At 42.9% G+C, this 17,124-nt stretch overlaps 2 protein-coding genes across 2 annotated transcripts; one reads left to right on the top strand and one right to left on the bottom strand.

Annotated features, from left to right (window-relative positions):
* The first annotated feature begins 1,395 nt into the window (after nt 1–1,395).
* LOC103718521 (glucan endo-1,3-beta-glucosidase 10-like) lies at nt 1,396–4,100 on the top strand. The gene is made up of 3 exons (XM_008807386.3): nt 1,396–1,615; nt 1,721–3,061; nt 3,661–4,100. Exons 1-3 carry the CDS (start codon nt 1,525–1,527, stop codon nt 3,693–3,695), a joined length of 1,467 nt encoding a protein of 488 aa, XP_008805608.1. The 5' UTR covers nt 1,396–1,524; the 3' UTR covers nt 3,696–4,100.
* Nucleotides 4,101–14,317: 10,217 nt separating this feature from the next.
* LOC103718519 (1-aminocyclopropane-1-carboxylate oxidase 1-like) lies at nt 14,318–16,071 on the bottom strand. The gene is made up of 4 exons (XM_008807384.3): nt 15,874–16,071; nt 15,438–15,661; nt 15,001–15,334; nt 14,318–14,908 (listed from the first exon to the last, which is right to left on the bottom strand). Exons 1-4 carry the CDS (start codon nt 15,976–15,978, stop codon nt 14,618–14,620), a joined length of 954 nt encoding a protein of 317 aa, XP_008805606.1. The 5' UTR covers nt 15,979–16,071; the 3' UTR covers nt 14,318–14,617.
* Nucleotides 16,072–17,124: the final 1,053 nt, after the last annotated feature.

Here is a 17,124-nt window from a genome sequence, read left to right as displayed (position 1 = left end):
AGAATATATATATGCATATATCAATTTTGCGAGGGTATTCATTCAAAATTTGATATTTAAAAGGATATTCATGAGAAAAATCCTATTTTTTATTTTGATTTTCTATTGCGATAACTTTGCTTTTCTATAATTTTCTTCCTACACTAGGTAGGATTCTTGGGAGAGAAAAATTTTGAAATGCAGCCTCAATTTTTCTTGGTTAGGTGTTATATTGGAGTTAGTATTTTCAAGCAGCTATATGCATCTATAGTGGAGAAATAGCTATCTCCAAGATAGTTTTCCGAAGATACCTTTCCTAATAATTTTCTTATAGATACATTCTAAATTCTTAGCCGTACCTCAATATGGGCTCTGCGCCTGTGAAAGATGGATTTCCATCTCTCTCTCTCTCTCTCTCTCTCTCTCTCTCTCTCTCTCTCTCCACATCCATTTCTTCGTTGAAGCATTTGTGGCCGTTGGATTGTTGTCTGGCAATTTCCAATTCTGTTGACACTTGAAGTTTGGCACCATCGGCGTTTCCAGAAGATTCAGTTAGGCATGCTATGGGAAGGATTGGCGTTGATGGTGGGGAGTCCGGGATCGTGCTTGTCGCCAAGTTTTCTTGATCATAGAGTTGTATACGTCTGATAAGCATCCTCCGGCGGATGATGCTTTATGAGTCTGCGTAACTGTGATGGCGGACTTCGGAGGGGAACGCTACGTTAGGCTGCGTTACTCCAATTGCCGGGTATTACAGTTCAGGCGACGACAGAGATGTGCTGTTACCAACCACGCTGGTCCCACGAAGTTTCCTACGTCTCGCTGCCCGTGCCCGCTCCTTCATTTTTTTATTTATTTTACGTCCTTCTTATTCAATTAGTACTTAACTATCTATATCAATTAGTACTTAACTATCTATATCAAATTAGTCGTTTGCTCAACTGTCTCTACTCCTACTTTCGAGCCGTCTCTTCCCTCCCAATTCCCAGTTCCCAAACTCCACCCGGCTTGCCCCTCGGTGTTGTTTAATTAAATCTCTTGACCGTTCTCTCGCACGAGCCAGCTCCGGGAACGGTCGACTTCGTGGGCGGGTCCCAGCCTCGCTCGGCGCGCAGGGTGTGTCAGGCATGGATGCCGATCCGATGCCCGGCCCTGGGCTCAGACTATCACTTGATCCCCATCAATTTGTCGACACGTATCCAAAAATTCGCAACACTCCTCCTCCATTGGCCCGTCAAGTCAACCTCTGTGGCCAGCATTCAGCACCACTCACTCTCTTTTAGGTCGAGCAGCAGAACTAGTCCGTTCCCATGTCGGGCCCACTACCCAGCTCCACCCCGTACGTGGGTAGGCCCCACCACAACCCCCTAGTCCCTCGGGGGAACCAAACGAATACCAGCTTAAAACCTCATCTCCTCCGCGGAGCCATCACTTTTCATTCCAACACCCCCCAACTCCGCCACCGTCGCCCCCCTGGTCCCAACTTTCTTCTCCCTCCTCCTTAGAAAAAGAGACCTTTTTTCTTCCCCCTTCTCCTCCTCCCACATGCTCTGTTTGTTGCAGAGGATGGGGCCTCTCAGCGTTTGTTCCCTCCTCCTCCTCTTCTTCTCTGTCACCCCCTTCTTCCCCTCCTCCGGTGAATATATAAACCCAACTTTCTCTCTCCTTTTACCCTCATTGTGCCATATACATGCGCGCTAACGTGTTTGTTTTGCTTCTTCTCTATCTTTTGGGAGCGCAGAGGCCGGCGCCGTAGGAGTGAACTATGGACGGGTGGCGAATAACCTCCCGCCAGCGGCGAAGGTGGTGCAGCTCCTCAAGGACAAGGGCATCGAGCAGGTCAAGCTCTACGACGCCGACTCCACCGTCCTCCGCGCCCTCGCAGGTACCGGTATCAGGGCAGTAGTCTCACTCCCCAACGAGCTTTTGGCCGCCGTCGCCTCTCGCCCTGGCTTCGCACTTGCCTGGGTCCAGCGGAACGTGGCCGCCTACCATCCCGCCACCCGGATCCAGGCCATCGCCGTGGGGAATGAGGTCTTCGTCGACCCCAGCAACCTGACTGCCGCCCTCGTCCCAGCCATGCAGAATGTCCACGCCGCCCTCGCCCGCCTCCGCCTCGACGGCGACGTCAAGGTCTCGTCCCCCATAGCTCTGAATGCGCTCCAGAACTCCTATCCGTCCTCGGCCGGCTCATTCCGGCCCGACCTGGCCGAGCCGGTGATGAAGCCCATGCTGGAGCTCCTCCGCCAGACTGGCTCCTACCTCATGGTCAACGCCTACCCGTTCTTCGCCTACGAGCCCAACGCAGACGTCATATCCCTGGACTACGCCCTCTTCCGCCCCAACCCGGGTGTGCTCGACTCAGGGAACGGGCTCAAATACTACAGCCTGTTGGACGCCCAGATCGACGCCGTGTTCGCGGCCATGTCAGCCCTCAAGTACGACGACGTTAAAGTCGTGGTCTCCGAGACGGGGTGGCCGTCGAAGGGGGATGCGAACGAGACGGGGGCGGGGGCGGCGAACGCGGCGGCTTACAACGGCAACCTGGTGCGGCGTGTGCTGTCAGGGAACGCCGGGACCCCGCGGCGGCCGCAGGCGGACCTGGACGTCTACCTGTTCGCCCTCTTCAACGAGAACCAGAAGCCGGGGCCCACCTCGGAGAGGAACTACGGCCTCTTCTACCCGGACGAAGGGAAGGTGTACGACATCGCGTTCACTTTAAGAGGCGGTAGTGGGCTAAAGTGGCAAGAGGACGGCGGGAGAGCGAAGGGAGGAAGTAACGGCTCCTCCTCGTCGTCGTCGTCGTCGGGGACTGGGAGATTATCGGCTAGCCCGACGGGGGAGAAGTGGTGCGTGGCGAACGGGGTGGTAGGAAAAGAGAGGTTGCAGGCGGCGCTGGACTACGCGTGCGGGGAGGGAGGGGCGGACTGCCGGCCGATCCAACCCGAGGCGGATTGCTACGAGCCCAACACGTTGGAGGCCCACGCCTCGTACGCCTTCAACTCCTACTTCCAGAAGAAAGGCCGAGTCGTCGGCACCTGCGACTTCGAGGGCGCCGCCTACGTCGTCTCCCGTCCCCCCAGTGAGTAGTAGTCTCTTCCCTTCCCGTCATCCTCTGTTAGCTAGCTCGCAACCCTGGGAAGCTCCGAATCAGATAATTGTCCCTGACCCTTCGATCGTTGCGATATCTTCTAGATCTATAATTAATCAAGGGTGCTCGTTAGGGTAGCAAAGGTTTGTGGAGGATAAAAAAAAGTCTGCGGTCTTCCGCTGCTGTCTTCGGCACTGCCAGTGCCAGGCAATATGAGAGTACAGTCACGAGACACTGTGTTGGCCCCCACGGCACGACGCAATGCGTCTTAGCTATTTCTGTGTCGCGTTGTGCCGTGCATGGGGAAGTGGAATTCGCGCAGTCTGCGTTGCTTTTTCTTCCCTGGTCTGGCCCGTGATTCAGGGGTTGGTGCGAATCTCGTAATCTCCGCTCAGCTTCCCCACTATAGCTTTTCTTTTAACCAAGCATAGGATACTTTCGTCTGTTCATGGTAATGTATAAATTTAAAAATACGTATTGGATAATGTAGAATACTCTCTTTTCCTTTGCCGCGGCATGTGGGATCTGTTTCCATTTTGATCCGCCATTTGATACTAAGAAGTGACTCATTTGTTTGCTAATAATTGCAGAGTTTGGGAAGTGTAATCTCCCTGCTGGACCTTGAATAACGAAGGAGGCCGGAGAAGCGGAGATCACGGGAAGAGAAGAGCGGGATGGTCGAGAATGATAAGACTTCTTGCTGCTGCGGCTGACTACTGCGGGGTGCTGGTTGGGAGGTCGGCAGGGGCAGCCTTGGATTCTCGATATTTTACTTTTTATTTAATGTAACTATATTACTTTATGGCAGATAGATAGCATGTGAACCAGCGTAGCAGTTGTTTCACCCTTGTCACCCTTTTATTCTTCATTTGGTAATGAACTGAACTTTCACTAGTGGGGTGGATAGCTTGTGTGCAAGTAGATGTTTTACCAATGCTCCTTCCCATATGTGCTTTTGTCGCTGGTGGTATTTTATTGTTGGTTCTGGTTGGAACGCATTAGTGGTGGAATGGTCATGTCTTCTCAAAAAGTGCATCTCATTTTGTAATCAACCATCTTGTTCGGAACTTGGATCTGAATTTCTTTGTTGCGAGCCAGGACACTGTTGCCTCGATATATTATTCTAACATGCTGTATTTTTTTTTTTAAATACAGTAATTTATGTAGCTCTAATTTGAGTATATTCTGCCAAATCACGGAAAAGTAAAGAGTATAGAGAAAAAGGAATATCTCCGGTAAATGTCCATGGAAAATTCTTGGAGTGCCGGGCGACGAAGGAGGCGATCCAATCTGCTATTCTGTTCGCCTTTCGAAACACATGTGCTGCCTACAAGCTATCTTCTGAACCAGTCTACGAGTCTCTCTGGTGAGAGAATAGCCACCACAATATTTATTCATACCTCGGATCCAGTTAATCACCACCGCAGAGTCTTCCTCGAGATACATCCTTTCGGCTCAGGAATTTTTTTGCATATGACAGCTCCTCTCACGTAGCTCGAAGCTCTACTCCTACAACAGTGATCCCTGGCGTGCGCCTATCTCCGGCTGCTACCAATCTGCCAGAAGAATCTTTGATCACGAATCCGATACCTTCAAATACACCATCCACCGACATACTACCATGGAAGTTTGCTTTGAGATGATTAAGGGGTGGGGGCTAGGGGTGGCAATCGGGTCGGGTCATAAATGGGTCGGGTCATATGCAGGTCGGGTCAGAAAATCATAAACCTAAATCCGACCTGTTTATTAAACAGGTCAGAGATTACAACCTGAACCTGATCTGTTTATTAAACAGGTAACCCGATCCGATCCGTTTAACCTGTTTAATAAACAGGTAAGCTGTTTACCCAATCCGACTCGACCTGTTTAACTTGTTTGCGCAACCTGACCCGTTTAATCTATTTAGACCTGTTTAACATGCCCAACTCAACCTGTTTAACCTGTCCAACCCGATTTGTTTAGACTTGTTTAGACCCGTTTAATCTATTTAGACCTGTTTAACCTGTTTAGACCTGTTTAACCTGCCCAACAGTTAAACGGTTTAAACGGGTCAGACATCTAAAATCCGTATCCGACCCAATTAATAAACAGGTTAAACGGGTCGACCTATTTACGACCCGAATCTGTTTAGGCCAAACCCAAACCTGTTTATGGCAGGTCGAACACGGATCGGGTTGGCGGGTCGGGTCATATTTTGCCACCCCTAGTGGGGGCGCCCAAGAAACAAGGGCGAATCTGGGCGCTACAACCGCGGAAAGAGTGTCCCAGATGTTCCTGGCCATCTCAATAGAAAACAACGCGGTAGCTGCGGTAACCTTCCTCGCCTGCAGTACAGCTCTATCCATCACCAGCCTTGGAGGCACGTACATTCAAATATGCCGATATTTCTGTCCAATTAGATATAATAGACCAGGCATGCTCTGAGGCCAGATATGTTGTGTTCAAGTTATAACAATATGTGCATCAGTATATATAGCCTAATAATCTGGCCAGCAAGGAGAGTTTATCAAAGCTGGTAAAAAAATATTAATTATATTTGGATTAGTACAGTATTGAGATGATAAATATGCTTAAAATTTTTTCTTGAATTCAAAATGGTAGATTAGAACCTTGAGTTTGTAAACCAGATTATAAAAATGTTCAGGTGGATGTACTTTGTTGAAAATACCAGCAGATTGAAAGGAGTCGATTTTACCATAAATAATATATTGGCGTACAAAATAATAATTATTTTTAATATGCTTAGAATAATTATAAAAAATATTCTTATAAACAATTTAGAATGCGTTTAATTGTGATAAGGAAGAACAGTGGTACTGAAGTGTTTAACTCCCATATCCTCCAACAATATGTGCATCAATATGTATGAAAGAGAGAATATGTACATCAATATACAAAAAGCATATGTTTGTTCTATATTTTGTGTTTAAGTTACAACAATATATACATTAATATATAGTCTAATAATGGAGCTAATAAGAAAGTAAAGAAAATATTAATCATATTTAGACTTACGGAAACAATTAGTAAATATGCTTAACAGGGCTTATGCAAAGATTTATTAAAATTAGGTATTTCCATCCACTCATGCTATCTGATCGAGCAATTTGTTGTCAATTCTATTCGGTATTTACATGGATGTTAACGTATTATCAATTAACTACTCAGAATTTTCTCACAATCTCCTCAATCATGTCTACCAGGATTTCAAAGCGCTTGGCCACCTTTAGATTCCTTCCTTTTCTCTCTCTCTCTTTCTTTCTTTCTTTTTTCTTCTTCTTTTTTTTTTTTTTTTGTGGAGGAATAGGAGGGCTAGATGCCCGTCCGAGGATTATTATTAAGTAGTTGAAGTCAAGTGAAGGAATACATGCAGTGCAGAGTTGAATTAACAAGCAAAAGAACTCAAAGAGGAGCATTAAGTAAACGCCAATGCTTGCCATCCAATACTGAATTTATGCGAGTAGCTTGAGGTGGTAAGCCGATGGATTAAGAAAACGCTAATCTATAGCAGAACAGTAATGTATTAGAAGGGACTCTAAGAAGGCTCTTTATTTTTCGGCAACGTCTCAAATGAATGTATTAGAGAGGATACCAATAACCATAAAACTACCAATTCTCTGCTACCAATGCATGAGAGGCGGTCTCTAATCCTCCATCTATTTCCCCTACTAACAGCTCAGCCTTCCCCTTCACCCCCTCCCCATTCCACTAGAATTTTAAGCTTTAGCCCCAGCAAAAGCTTGTGATTCATTCCCTTTGACCACCTTTCCTGTATTTCAGACTTCAACAAAAGACGGGTAGAAATTAACATACTGGAGGTGTACCGGTCCCTCTTGTCCTGTTAAATGGAAGTGACGAAATGTCCTTACCATTCTTCGTTTTTCCCAAGGATGCAGCCCATATGCCCACAAAGATAATTTCAAACCAAAAAGAAATCCTTCTATTGTGACAGGCAAAGAGAATAACGAAATAAAAGGAGGAGAAAAAAAAAGAGAAGAACAAAAGAAAAAAAAAAGAGAAAATAACAAGAAAAAATTTCAGAGCAAACAAGAGAACATAATATGTATGTGGTTAGGCTTATCGACTCTACTTGAGCTCACTAAATCATTAGAGAAACATCGACCTGATGGCGCTGTTGAGTTATTTATGGTGCTTGAAGCGCTGGTTTGGACTCGGTGGCATCAGCTGCCCTATAAACTACTCTTATGAAAAATTTGGAACATAAAAGTCGAGTCGACAAATAAATCAAGCAGTGGTAGAGCTGAACTCGAAGTGAAGGCGACAACATGTTCTTCCGAGCAAGTAGGAAAATCAGAAATGTCAACATTGGATCAGCTTATGTCATTAGATTGATTGCGAATGGAAGCAGAAGCGCAGGAGAATAGTAATTTTTAAGAAGGCATCCTCCAAAGAAAATATGAGATATTCTACTTGGCAACGGATGCTCTTTAGGATTAGTTAAACAGGGCTTGGGGACGTTGTTTGATGCCGACTCCTCCAAGAACAAGAGTTTGGATGGAAGAAATTTTCGGAAGTTAAAAACTACTAATGCAAGATTGTAAGTTAAATATCTAGAATAATAGTGGGCAAGGCATCTTTTGGTATCTTAGATACAAACAAACTCTTATGAGGACATGAACCAAGGAGGTGCTTGCCAATCCATAAACTCAACTCGAATCTTGTTAGCCAAATAGCTCACTTCCTACATAACAATCTTTCTCTAACGTTCCATGCTCCAAAAAGTGAACAAGATTGTCGGAAAAGTTTGATGACAATAATGTAATGTGTCTTAATTTCAAGCACTGCGTAATGGCCAATGGGTGTCCCATCCGCATATCAGGTATTAAGAATACATAGATAACACGTCCCATCACGAGCTAGTGTGAAACACCATGTATCGAGTCAATGGGTGCATCATTCTATCATGAAAGTGGTCTGGGTTGCTTAAACATTTTATGGATTGGGCTCAAACTTGATATGATCATGTTGTAAAAATAAAATAACAAATCTGAAAAGTTGAACTTAAGTTGCTCATCTGGTGGCTCTACCCATGACCAGGCTAAGCGCAATAGCAAGCCAACCTTGGCGTGCAGGCCTGGTCAAGCTTACATCATGCTAAGTTGAAGAGAGAGAGAATGGAACGTTTGCTAAGACCTAGAGGCTGCATCCCTTACCTTGCTCGCCTCTCACACTTCTCGAGCTTGGATTTAAGGAAAAATGATATGATTATGGGCTTTTAGATGTTCTTGGACATGCGTGCCATGGATGGATCATGCATAATTTATGTATTCGGAAGAATTTCATAAACTGTGCTCTATGCACATATCAACATGAATCAAAGGACTCGTGCTCTTGGATTTATGTTAATATGTGCATAAAACACAGTTTCTATATTTTGATTAAGTGCATCACACATGATCCAATATGTGGCACACATCTCCAAGCAAATCAAAAGGCCAATTTTATATCAAATCATCAAATAGTCACATATAGGATCCAAACTAAGCCATATAGACCCACATGCGCGCGCGCACGTAGAGAGAGAGAGAGAGAGAGGCTAATCTAGGAGGATTTCCAAACTAGATATAGACCACTTTAGTTACTATGAATAGGACTGAACAAAGTTCAGGAGCGAGATTCGCCACATTATAAATCGAGTCGCACAACAAACTTCTAGAGGACATGACTTGTTCATACGATGCTCAATTTAGATGATCCTATTTTGAAACTAGATAGATTTTCGAGATCTATAATTTTGAGCTAACCTCTTAGGAAGTTAAATCGGGATAAATTCCATCATCTAACCCTGAAACGGACTGATCAAATCAAAATATTTCTTTTCAAAAAAGACTTTGAGAATTAGATGGAGTGACATAAGTTAAAATTGATACAGGAATCGAGATCTACCTCTAATATAATTTTATTTTTTTTAAATTATTTCTATTGGTCATATTTATTTTTGGAGATCAAATCATATTAGACCAATGAGAGGAATTCAGCCCAAATTGTGAAAGGGAGGACCTTACTAGTATTATTGATAGGAGATATGTATCTTAAGTTGAAAATTTGTGGATCATCAATAAAGGAAAAGAAGACTTTACTCTACTTTCGCAATTTTTCTATCTTCTATTTTTTTTGAGAGAGAGATTCGAGTTGAGAAAAATCTTTCTTCTCATGATTGGATTATAGCTTCTGATCAATAACAATGAGGGCAAGCAAAATCATTGAGAGAGAACGTGGATTCAAAAAAATATTTTATTGAGGCAACTTAATTTCTAGCATTATCATAGTTTTCTAGCAAGCAATTCGGATGAGAATGAGAAAGGCAAGAACATATTAATCCTAGCAAAGCTTGAAAAAGCCTAGTGCAAATCACTATTTGTGTGATTCACTTATTCGATAAAAAAAAAAGAAGAAGAAGATTGGATATCCTACGATGGACTGGTTTCAAAATCCTCTTTATTCTCTCCGCTCTCGTTCCTACTTTACCGGGGATGCGCTCCATAGATTCTTGAATCCCCTTTTGTTCTTTCAATTTTCTTGGTATTGGAACCAAAAAAAAAAGAAGAAGAATATGAATGGCTCGGAATGAACCTCTACGTTACCTTTGGATGCTCATGCTTTCCATTGATTTCACGTGATATTCGTATTAGATTTTGGTCTCACCTCCGAAATCTTTTTAAAAAAGCATTACATGGTCAATTACTTTTCTAGCTTCCTTGGTGAACTCGTTTACGTCACCTTGGTTCTTCCTTAAAGCTAGAACAATTGACGAAGAATAAATTTTTCAGTGGCAAAATACTATCATCGGTAATTGCTTGCATGATGTTGAATTTGCATGGGCCAGACAAAGATACAAAAAAAGGACAAGTGCTATTTTTTGAAGAAGGCTTGCCATTCTACTTACTATCAAAATTATCAGAGGTTTTCTCTCAGAATAATTTTTTTTTTTTTTTGAAATAAAAAAGAGGTTCCAGTTGGCCGAACCGGGCCTGATTTTTTCCTACACCACAAACCTCATAGCAGCATGGCCCCTGTAATAGATGGCCAAGCAATAGACGGTATCAAATTTAGCTCTCGTTAATTTTTAAAACAACCATGCACATCCTTACATTAGGCTATTTGGAACCTTGTATCAACTCCGAAAGGAATAAAATATCACCACAGAAGCCGCATATATACATCCTAAGATTGCAGAATATGTACTAGAATCAAGTAACTCTATTTCCAATATGCTGTGGCATTCCAGTTTGATCTTTTTAACAACACAAGGTTTATCAAGAGTCCGCTGAGCAAAAACAATTAATTAACAAATAGATGTTTATAGAAGTGGTCGTATGAAATGATAATTGTAGATGCCAACTTTATGCTTTTCCACAGGATTTAACGCAATGGAGCCAATTTACAACCGAGTTAGAATAGGGTCCCAAACAAGTAGCCGTCGTATCTTCAAACAAATCGAGGTGTCGCTAGTCGAACCGCCAGTTTTTCTCAAGCATCGCATCTTTGGATCACCCTGCCAACCCTTACGGAGGAAATTTCCCTTTACCTTCTTCGGCAGCAGGCGATGAACTTCCTAAAGAACATGGGCATTTATTCATTTCTTGAATGAAGTGGATCTTCTGCCACATTAGATCATTTGCTATTGCGAAGACATCTGGGTCATCAAGTTGGAAAGAACAAAATCTGAAAATATTAGGTGGACCAGATCCACCATGGACCTAATATGGAATCACCTCATTAATAATTTCTCATGCAATACAGTTGCCGCTCTTAGGATGTTCCTTGAGATGAAATTAGCTTTTGGTGCTGTCTCGACGCTTGCATGTCTACCTATTCTCTATCATTGGACCAGGGTGTCGTTATCATTGCTACCGTCACCATTAACTAAATAAACTTATTGTCGAATTGTAGTATATGGATACGGATGTGTTAGCATCTTGTTAGGTAGGAGGTAAGCCAAGGCTGTAAATGGGTCGGGTTGACCTATGAGCTGAACTGACCTGCTTAGATCCGATCCAAACCCATTTTAAAAACCTATGAAGCTCAGTCGGGTTCCAAATTTACATCCATTCCACTTTTCGGATTGAATCTAGGTTTATTGAGTTCTGGCACAACCTAAGTGTTATGGGTTAAATTTGGATTTTCTGACTTATTACTTGATCCGACCCAACTCGACACAAGTTATAAGGTTTTTGTATTAGCATATAATTAAACAGACTTCAATTATGAAACTATTTAATAGAAAAAATAGGTTAAAAAATTGAAAACCATAAATGATGATCTTTAATTACCTTTGTCATTAGTTTATTTGATCTTGTTCCTGTTTTACTCCATGATATAAAGAACTAATCATATAACAGATCGTGTAAGTTTATTTAATTGATGGTTTAATGCATTTATAGGTCATAGCATGTAGAAAATTTGTAAATTATATTTATAAACTTCATGTGCACACAATATAGTAGAAATGAAAGCATAGTGCTTGAAAGCCCAAGGAATTGTGTACCAGAATTTGTAAAACCATTTAATGATGGCATCTATCGTTAATTAATTGGTTTGTAATAAATAGTATCATCATTCTCTTAATGAAAGCTTCTTGATTTGATTTTATTCATATGACATAAGAAATGTTGTGGCAAACTAGATAGCTAAGTGATATCTTTAGATAAAAAGTTTGATATTTAGATTGTAGACTAATACTATGATTAATTTGGCATTCTATCCATGCTCTGTTTCAAGCAATCAATTATCTTTAAATATAATAATTTGTATAATTCATAAGGAATGCTCGATTTTCATAACTTTTTTCAATTATTTTCTGAGCTATGTTGGAAAAAAAAAAATCATGTTTAATGTGTGATAACATACTTCGAAAGAGATATTTATATTTTATGGTAAAGCTAGAAATTTTTTTTTACCTAAGTTTAATTGTTTCACTTTAAAACTTCATATATGTGACCCCCCAAATTCGGCTCGGATCCAACACAAATCCGACCCAACTCGAATGACTCGTTCAGTCAGAAATTTTAATCATGGATTCGATCCGATCCGATCCGATCCGATCCAATCTGACCTTCTATTAAGTTGAATGTAGATCCAATATTAAAACCCGGACGAGAAACTAATCAGGTTAGGGTCACTTATGATCCAGTCCGTTCCGATCCTTTTGCACATGTGGCATCTCGAAGATGCTTAGGTGAGTGGCCTCCAGGCTCCAGCTACTAAAGGATGTCGGTGGGTGGACGTGCCCCCCATGCGCCACTCCGTCGTCAACATCGGGAACCAGCTCGAGGTGCGTAACGTGCATTTACAATGGCATATGCGGCAGTTGGCTTATAAAGGTTAGATGGAGATAAGGATCAAAAGGTTTGGTTGGTACAGGCGATCACCAATGGCGAGTACAAGAGTGTAATGCACAGGGTTGTGGTGGCCCAGAAAGATGGGAACAATGTCCATCGTTTTGTTCCACAACCCAGGGAGTGATGCAGTCATCCCAGGTTTGTGTTCGAGGATTACATGAAGCTTTACGTTGGGTAGAAGTTCCAAGCCACAGAGCTCAGGTTTAAAATCTTCAAGGCTTAAAAGTCAAGATTCGTTGTTTCGGTACTAAATGTTATACCGATGCCATACTAGTACAGTGTCGATCGGTATGGTACTGAGTTTTTTTAGCATACCGAATGTCGGTACATCATCCATTCTAGATACCGATATCGAATTGGTATGGCATAGTATGTTCCGTACCGTCCGGTTTGGGCCAGTACAGCATACCATGATGAAAACAGTGAGCGCACAGCCAACAGCTACATCATAGGAGCTAGGATGCTATTGGGGATGTCAATGTTAAAGAATTTGCTAGCTTGTATGTTTGGCATACTTCTTGTTCAAGGGGAGTATGTTGATCAAATTAAGGGAGGGCTTGCGTAATGCTCCTGCAAGATAAGTAAGCTAGTCTTGGGGGAGTAGGAATACAATGGAGTTTGTTGGGCCTTGAAAGTTGTTCGTGTTTGTGGCTGCGAATTGTCAAGGACGAGTCAAAAGATCAGCAACGTCCATGCACAATCACTCAGAATTTAGTTTAGAAGGTTGACCGTTAAAGTCAAGCCTGGCGTTTTATTAATTGTTTAGTACTAAATAATATATTAGCAGCTATCGCGACTTTAGGAGAGGGCAGCCGTGGAACGCAGCCTCCATTAAGGGCTACCTAGAAGAAAGCATCGAGATTATAGGGGTGCAAATAAATGGGATCACCGGATCGTAGGTAACCCAAATCTGATCCGGTTCTTTGTTCCACTAAGAAGGTCAGGATGGAGCTAAAGAGAAGAGTTTCTGGCCCAATAATTAGGGCTCACTTGCTCAAAGCCTTAGAGAGGTCAAAGAGGTCAATAGGAGTGAGATGGAGAGGAAAAGGCATGAGCTTGACGTTCGACAGAAAGGAATGGGGCTCAAAGCGAAGTATAGAAGGAGAGGCGGGGAAGAGAAAAAGAACAAGACTGATCCGCGCAAAGAAAGAGTCCTTACGTGATGAGAGCCAATTTCGAGAATCAAGAAGCTTGCATTGTAGGATGATAGCATCATTTATTTCAAATCAATTAATTGATAATTGATGGCACTATTAAATGATTCTAAAAATTTTAGCATGCAATTCCTAATGCTTCTAAGTACTATGTTTTCGTTTATACTATATTATGCCTAAATAAAGTTTATAAATGTAGTTTATAGATTTTCTACAAGATCTGAGTTAAATCATCAATTGAAATAAATTTGCACAACATGTTCTATAATTATTGCTTTATAAATTATTGAGTAAAACAAGGAGCAAGATCAAGTAATCTAACAACAAAGATTGTTAAAGATTCCAGCATTTATGTTTTTCAGTTTTTAAACCTACTTTTTTTTGTTGAACAATTCCACTATTGAAGTTGGCTCAATCATATGCTAATACAAAAACTATATAACCTATGTCGGATTAAGTCGGGTCAGATTGAATCGGGTCGAATCAGATCATAACCCAACTAGCCCAGACCGGATCTGAAATGTGAAACAGGTCCAAATTTGGAACATGACCAAATCCCACAGATCTTTAAACTGGGTTTGGATCGAGTCTAAGCGAATTAGGTTGGGTCGGGTTGTAGGTCAATAACCGGGCCCATTTGCAATCTTAGAAGTGGAGAGTGCGTGACACAGATATATCTCGTAGGGTTGCTAACGCTGCTAATATATTATTTAGCACTGAAAAATAAAACGTCGGCTTAACTTTAACAGTCAACCTTTTATACTAAATTCTGAGCGATTGTACAGAAATTTTGACTCGTCCTTGACAGCTCGTAACCACAAACACACAAGAACTTTCCGAGTCCCAGCCAACTCTAGCTATTATACTCCTACCCACCCCAGACTAACAACGGAGACTAGCTTACTTATCTTATGCTTGCATACGTAACCCCTCCCTTAATTTGGTCACCATACTCTCCTTCAACAAATAGCATGCGGAACATAGAAATTAGTAAATTCTCGACGTGGACATCTCCAACAGCATCCTAGCTCTCATGATGTAGCAATTGGCCGGGCGCTTGCTGTTTCCATAGCCTTGAAGGCTTCAAACCTGGGCTCCTTGGCCTGGAACTTCTGCCCAACGTAGAGCTTCATGTAATCCTCGAACACAAACCTGGGATAGACCTCCTTCTTCTTCTCAGCTTCCTTCTCTACTAAAGCAGGGGCCGGGAAGATGACTGCGTCACTCCCCGGGTTGTAGAACGAAGCGATGGACATCCTGTTCCCATCTGTCTGAGCCACCACCCTGTGCATAACACTCTTGTACCTGCCATTGGTGATCACCTGCAGCAACCAAACCTCTTGATCATTAATATCTCCATCAAACCCCTATAAGCCAACCGCTACGTACGTATGTAGTAGTAGATGTTACTGACCTCAAGCTGGTCCCCGATGTTGACGACGATGGAGTGGCGCATGGGGGGCACGTCCACCCACTGGCCATCCTTGAGCAGCTGGAGGCCACTCACCTTATCATCTTGGAACAGGAGGATGATGCCACCAGCGTCGGTGTGGGCCCGAAGACCATTGATGAGGTCAGGGCGAGGGCAGGGCGGGTAGCTGCTTACTTTGGTGCCAAAGGTTGGTCCTTTGGACCCACGGAAGGCCTTCTTGAGGTAACCTTTCTCCAGCCCCAGGTTCTCACACAGCAAATCCAGCAACCTTTCAGCCAGTTTCTCCAGTTCCAAGGCAAACTCCCTCATTGCCTTCCTACAATTTGCATCGCCACATGATCGAATGTAAACAACAGCTATAGCTGACACCAATTAACGTAATAGCTAGCATGATCCCAATGTTTCATATGGTCGTATACCTGTATTGATCGTCAAGATCATGGATCTCGGAGATGTTCGACTCAGGGAGATGGCGGACGTAGAACGTGCTCTCCCAGTCCACGTCGTTGGCATCGGATTTGGCACCTTCCAGTGTTTTGCTAGCAAACTCTCTGAACCTCTGCTCCCTGCATTTCTCGTAGTGCTCTTTAGTCAGCCTTTCCACCTTATCCATGAGCTCGTGGGGGATACCATGGTTCAATATCTGCACCAAAACAACAACTGATAACCGCAATATATGACAAGTTGAATATTAAAAGAACAGGGTTAGTATTAATGATGATATCGAGATGTCAAAACTAGCTGTTGTGGTCCTCGGCAATTGACATTCATTGGAGATAGTTAAGTTTCAAGAGTGCAACAAGATGATGAGCATGCAACTAATCAATTGTTCTTATAGGGCTATGTAATTAGCACCTCAAAGAAGCCCCAGTTCTCACAAGCCTCACGTAGGATCTCCATTCCTGCTTCCCTGTCATTCCCCTCTACCTTGTCCATGTTGATAACTGGGAAACCCTCCATCTCTCTCTCTCTCTCTCTCTCTCTCTCTCTCTCTCTCTCTCTCTCTCTCTCTCTCTCTCTTGTATATATCACTGCTACCTTTCTATCTGCACTGCAATGGTGCAGTTGGGGTGAGAGGGCAGGTATTTATAGGCGCCAGGGGAAGCGAGGAATTAAAAGGGGGTCAGTAAAGTTGGAAAGGAGGCCTGAAAAGGCGAGGCAAGGGGTTCTCCGGATCGGTCCCACATCACTCAGGAAGACGTATTGGATCCAATGTTCGTGATAGTAGCCGTCACGTACTCCACCACCTTTAATTGGCCTTTGCAGGCTCGTCTACCCCTTGTTCACACCCTGATTTCTCCCTCCCTTCCTTTACCTACCTTTCTCTACGTTCTAAATCACGGGTGGGGACCGGATTGGTTGCCTCCTCTGGCTCCAGCTTCCTTTGACGGGACTCTGCGTGGGACTACCGTTCTGCGGTCACGCTGTGAATCAGTGAATGCCCATTCCTTCTATTTGTCCGAAAGTCGCAAATGGCCCTATCATCTGAAATAACCTCATATGGACATTGTGCATATAATTATATGCCACTTGACAAATTCGGAATAGCCTCTCTTTCCCCAGGAAAGACGTTTCTTCTTATTCTTAGGATACCTAGATATTTACTAGAGAAAACATCCAAGAGAGGATGATAGTTTAGCTGGAAGCCTACAACTCTTCCTTATTCATAGATGGAGGGATAAGGTATAAAGAATACCTCCATGGAATCAAAATAATATCTTCCAAGTCATTATTTGGAGCACCACCACCACCACTTGGAAAATGGGCCCCCTCCCTGGGTCATCCATCATCATATGCGGCCTTGGTGCCAAAGCTTCGATAACATTTGAGATGGTTTGAGATTGGTGCAGTTAGCAAAACAGGAAAAAGGGAAGTAACACGGGCGCATATGTAGTGCTTACCAGCTGTAGATGGTCCCTGTGAAGGTCCCCGGAATGAAACGCTTGAAAAAACCTTATCCTCTAAATTATAGTTAGTTTAAATATTTTAAAATATTTTCCTTTTCGATCTCATCTCGAATATTTGAAAGCAAATTTTTTTGCTTAAATAAAAATCTCGCAAAGCCCAAGTCAAATTTTGAGAGATGGGCGGGTGATGGCACGCACA

The sequence above is a fragment of the Phoenix dactylifera genome, chromosome 1, assembly GCF_009389715.1.
Source record: "Phoenix dactylifera cultivar Barhee BC4 chromosome 1, palm_55x_up_171113_PBpolish2nd_filt_p, whole genome shotgun sequence".
NCBI lineage: Eukaryota > Viridiplantae > Streptophyta > Magnoliopsida > Arecales > Arecaceae > Phoenix > Phoenix dactylifera.
The sequence above is the reverse complement of the archived record's forward strand: the minus strand, read 5'-3'. Positions and strand labels throughout refer to the sequence as shown.

What these genes read in the sequence shown, in the direction of transcription:
- LOC103718521 (XM_008807386.3), top strand. Translation starts at nt 1,525, where the DNA reads ATGCTCTGTTTGTTGCAGAGGATGGGGCCTCTCAGCGTTTGTTCCCTC. An exon ending in CCCCTTCTTCCCCTCCTCCG is followed by an intron (nt 1,616 to 1,720) that starts GTGAATATATAA and finishes TTGGGAGCGCAG; the next exon opens with AGGCCGGCGCCGTAGGAGTG. An exon ending in CGTCGTCTCCCGTCCCCCCA is followed by an intron (nt 3,062 to 3,660) that starts GTGAGTAGTAGT and finishes TAATAATTGCAG; the next exon opens with AGTTTGGGAAGTGTAATCTC.
- LOC103718519 (XM_008807384.3), bottom strand. Translation starts at nt 15,978, where the DNA reads ATGGAGGGTTTCCCAGTTATCAACATGGACAAGGTAGAGGGGAATGAC. An exon ending in AGAACTGGGGCTTCTTTGAG is followed by an intron (nt 15,662 to 15,873) that starts GTGCTAATTACA and finishes GTTTTGGTGCAG; the next exon opens with ATATTGAACCATGGTATCCC. An exon ending in ACATCGGGGACCAGCTTGAG is followed by an intron (nt 14,909 to 15,000) that starts GTCAGTAACATC and finishes TGGTTGCTGCAG; the next exon opens with GTGATCACCAATGGCAGGTA.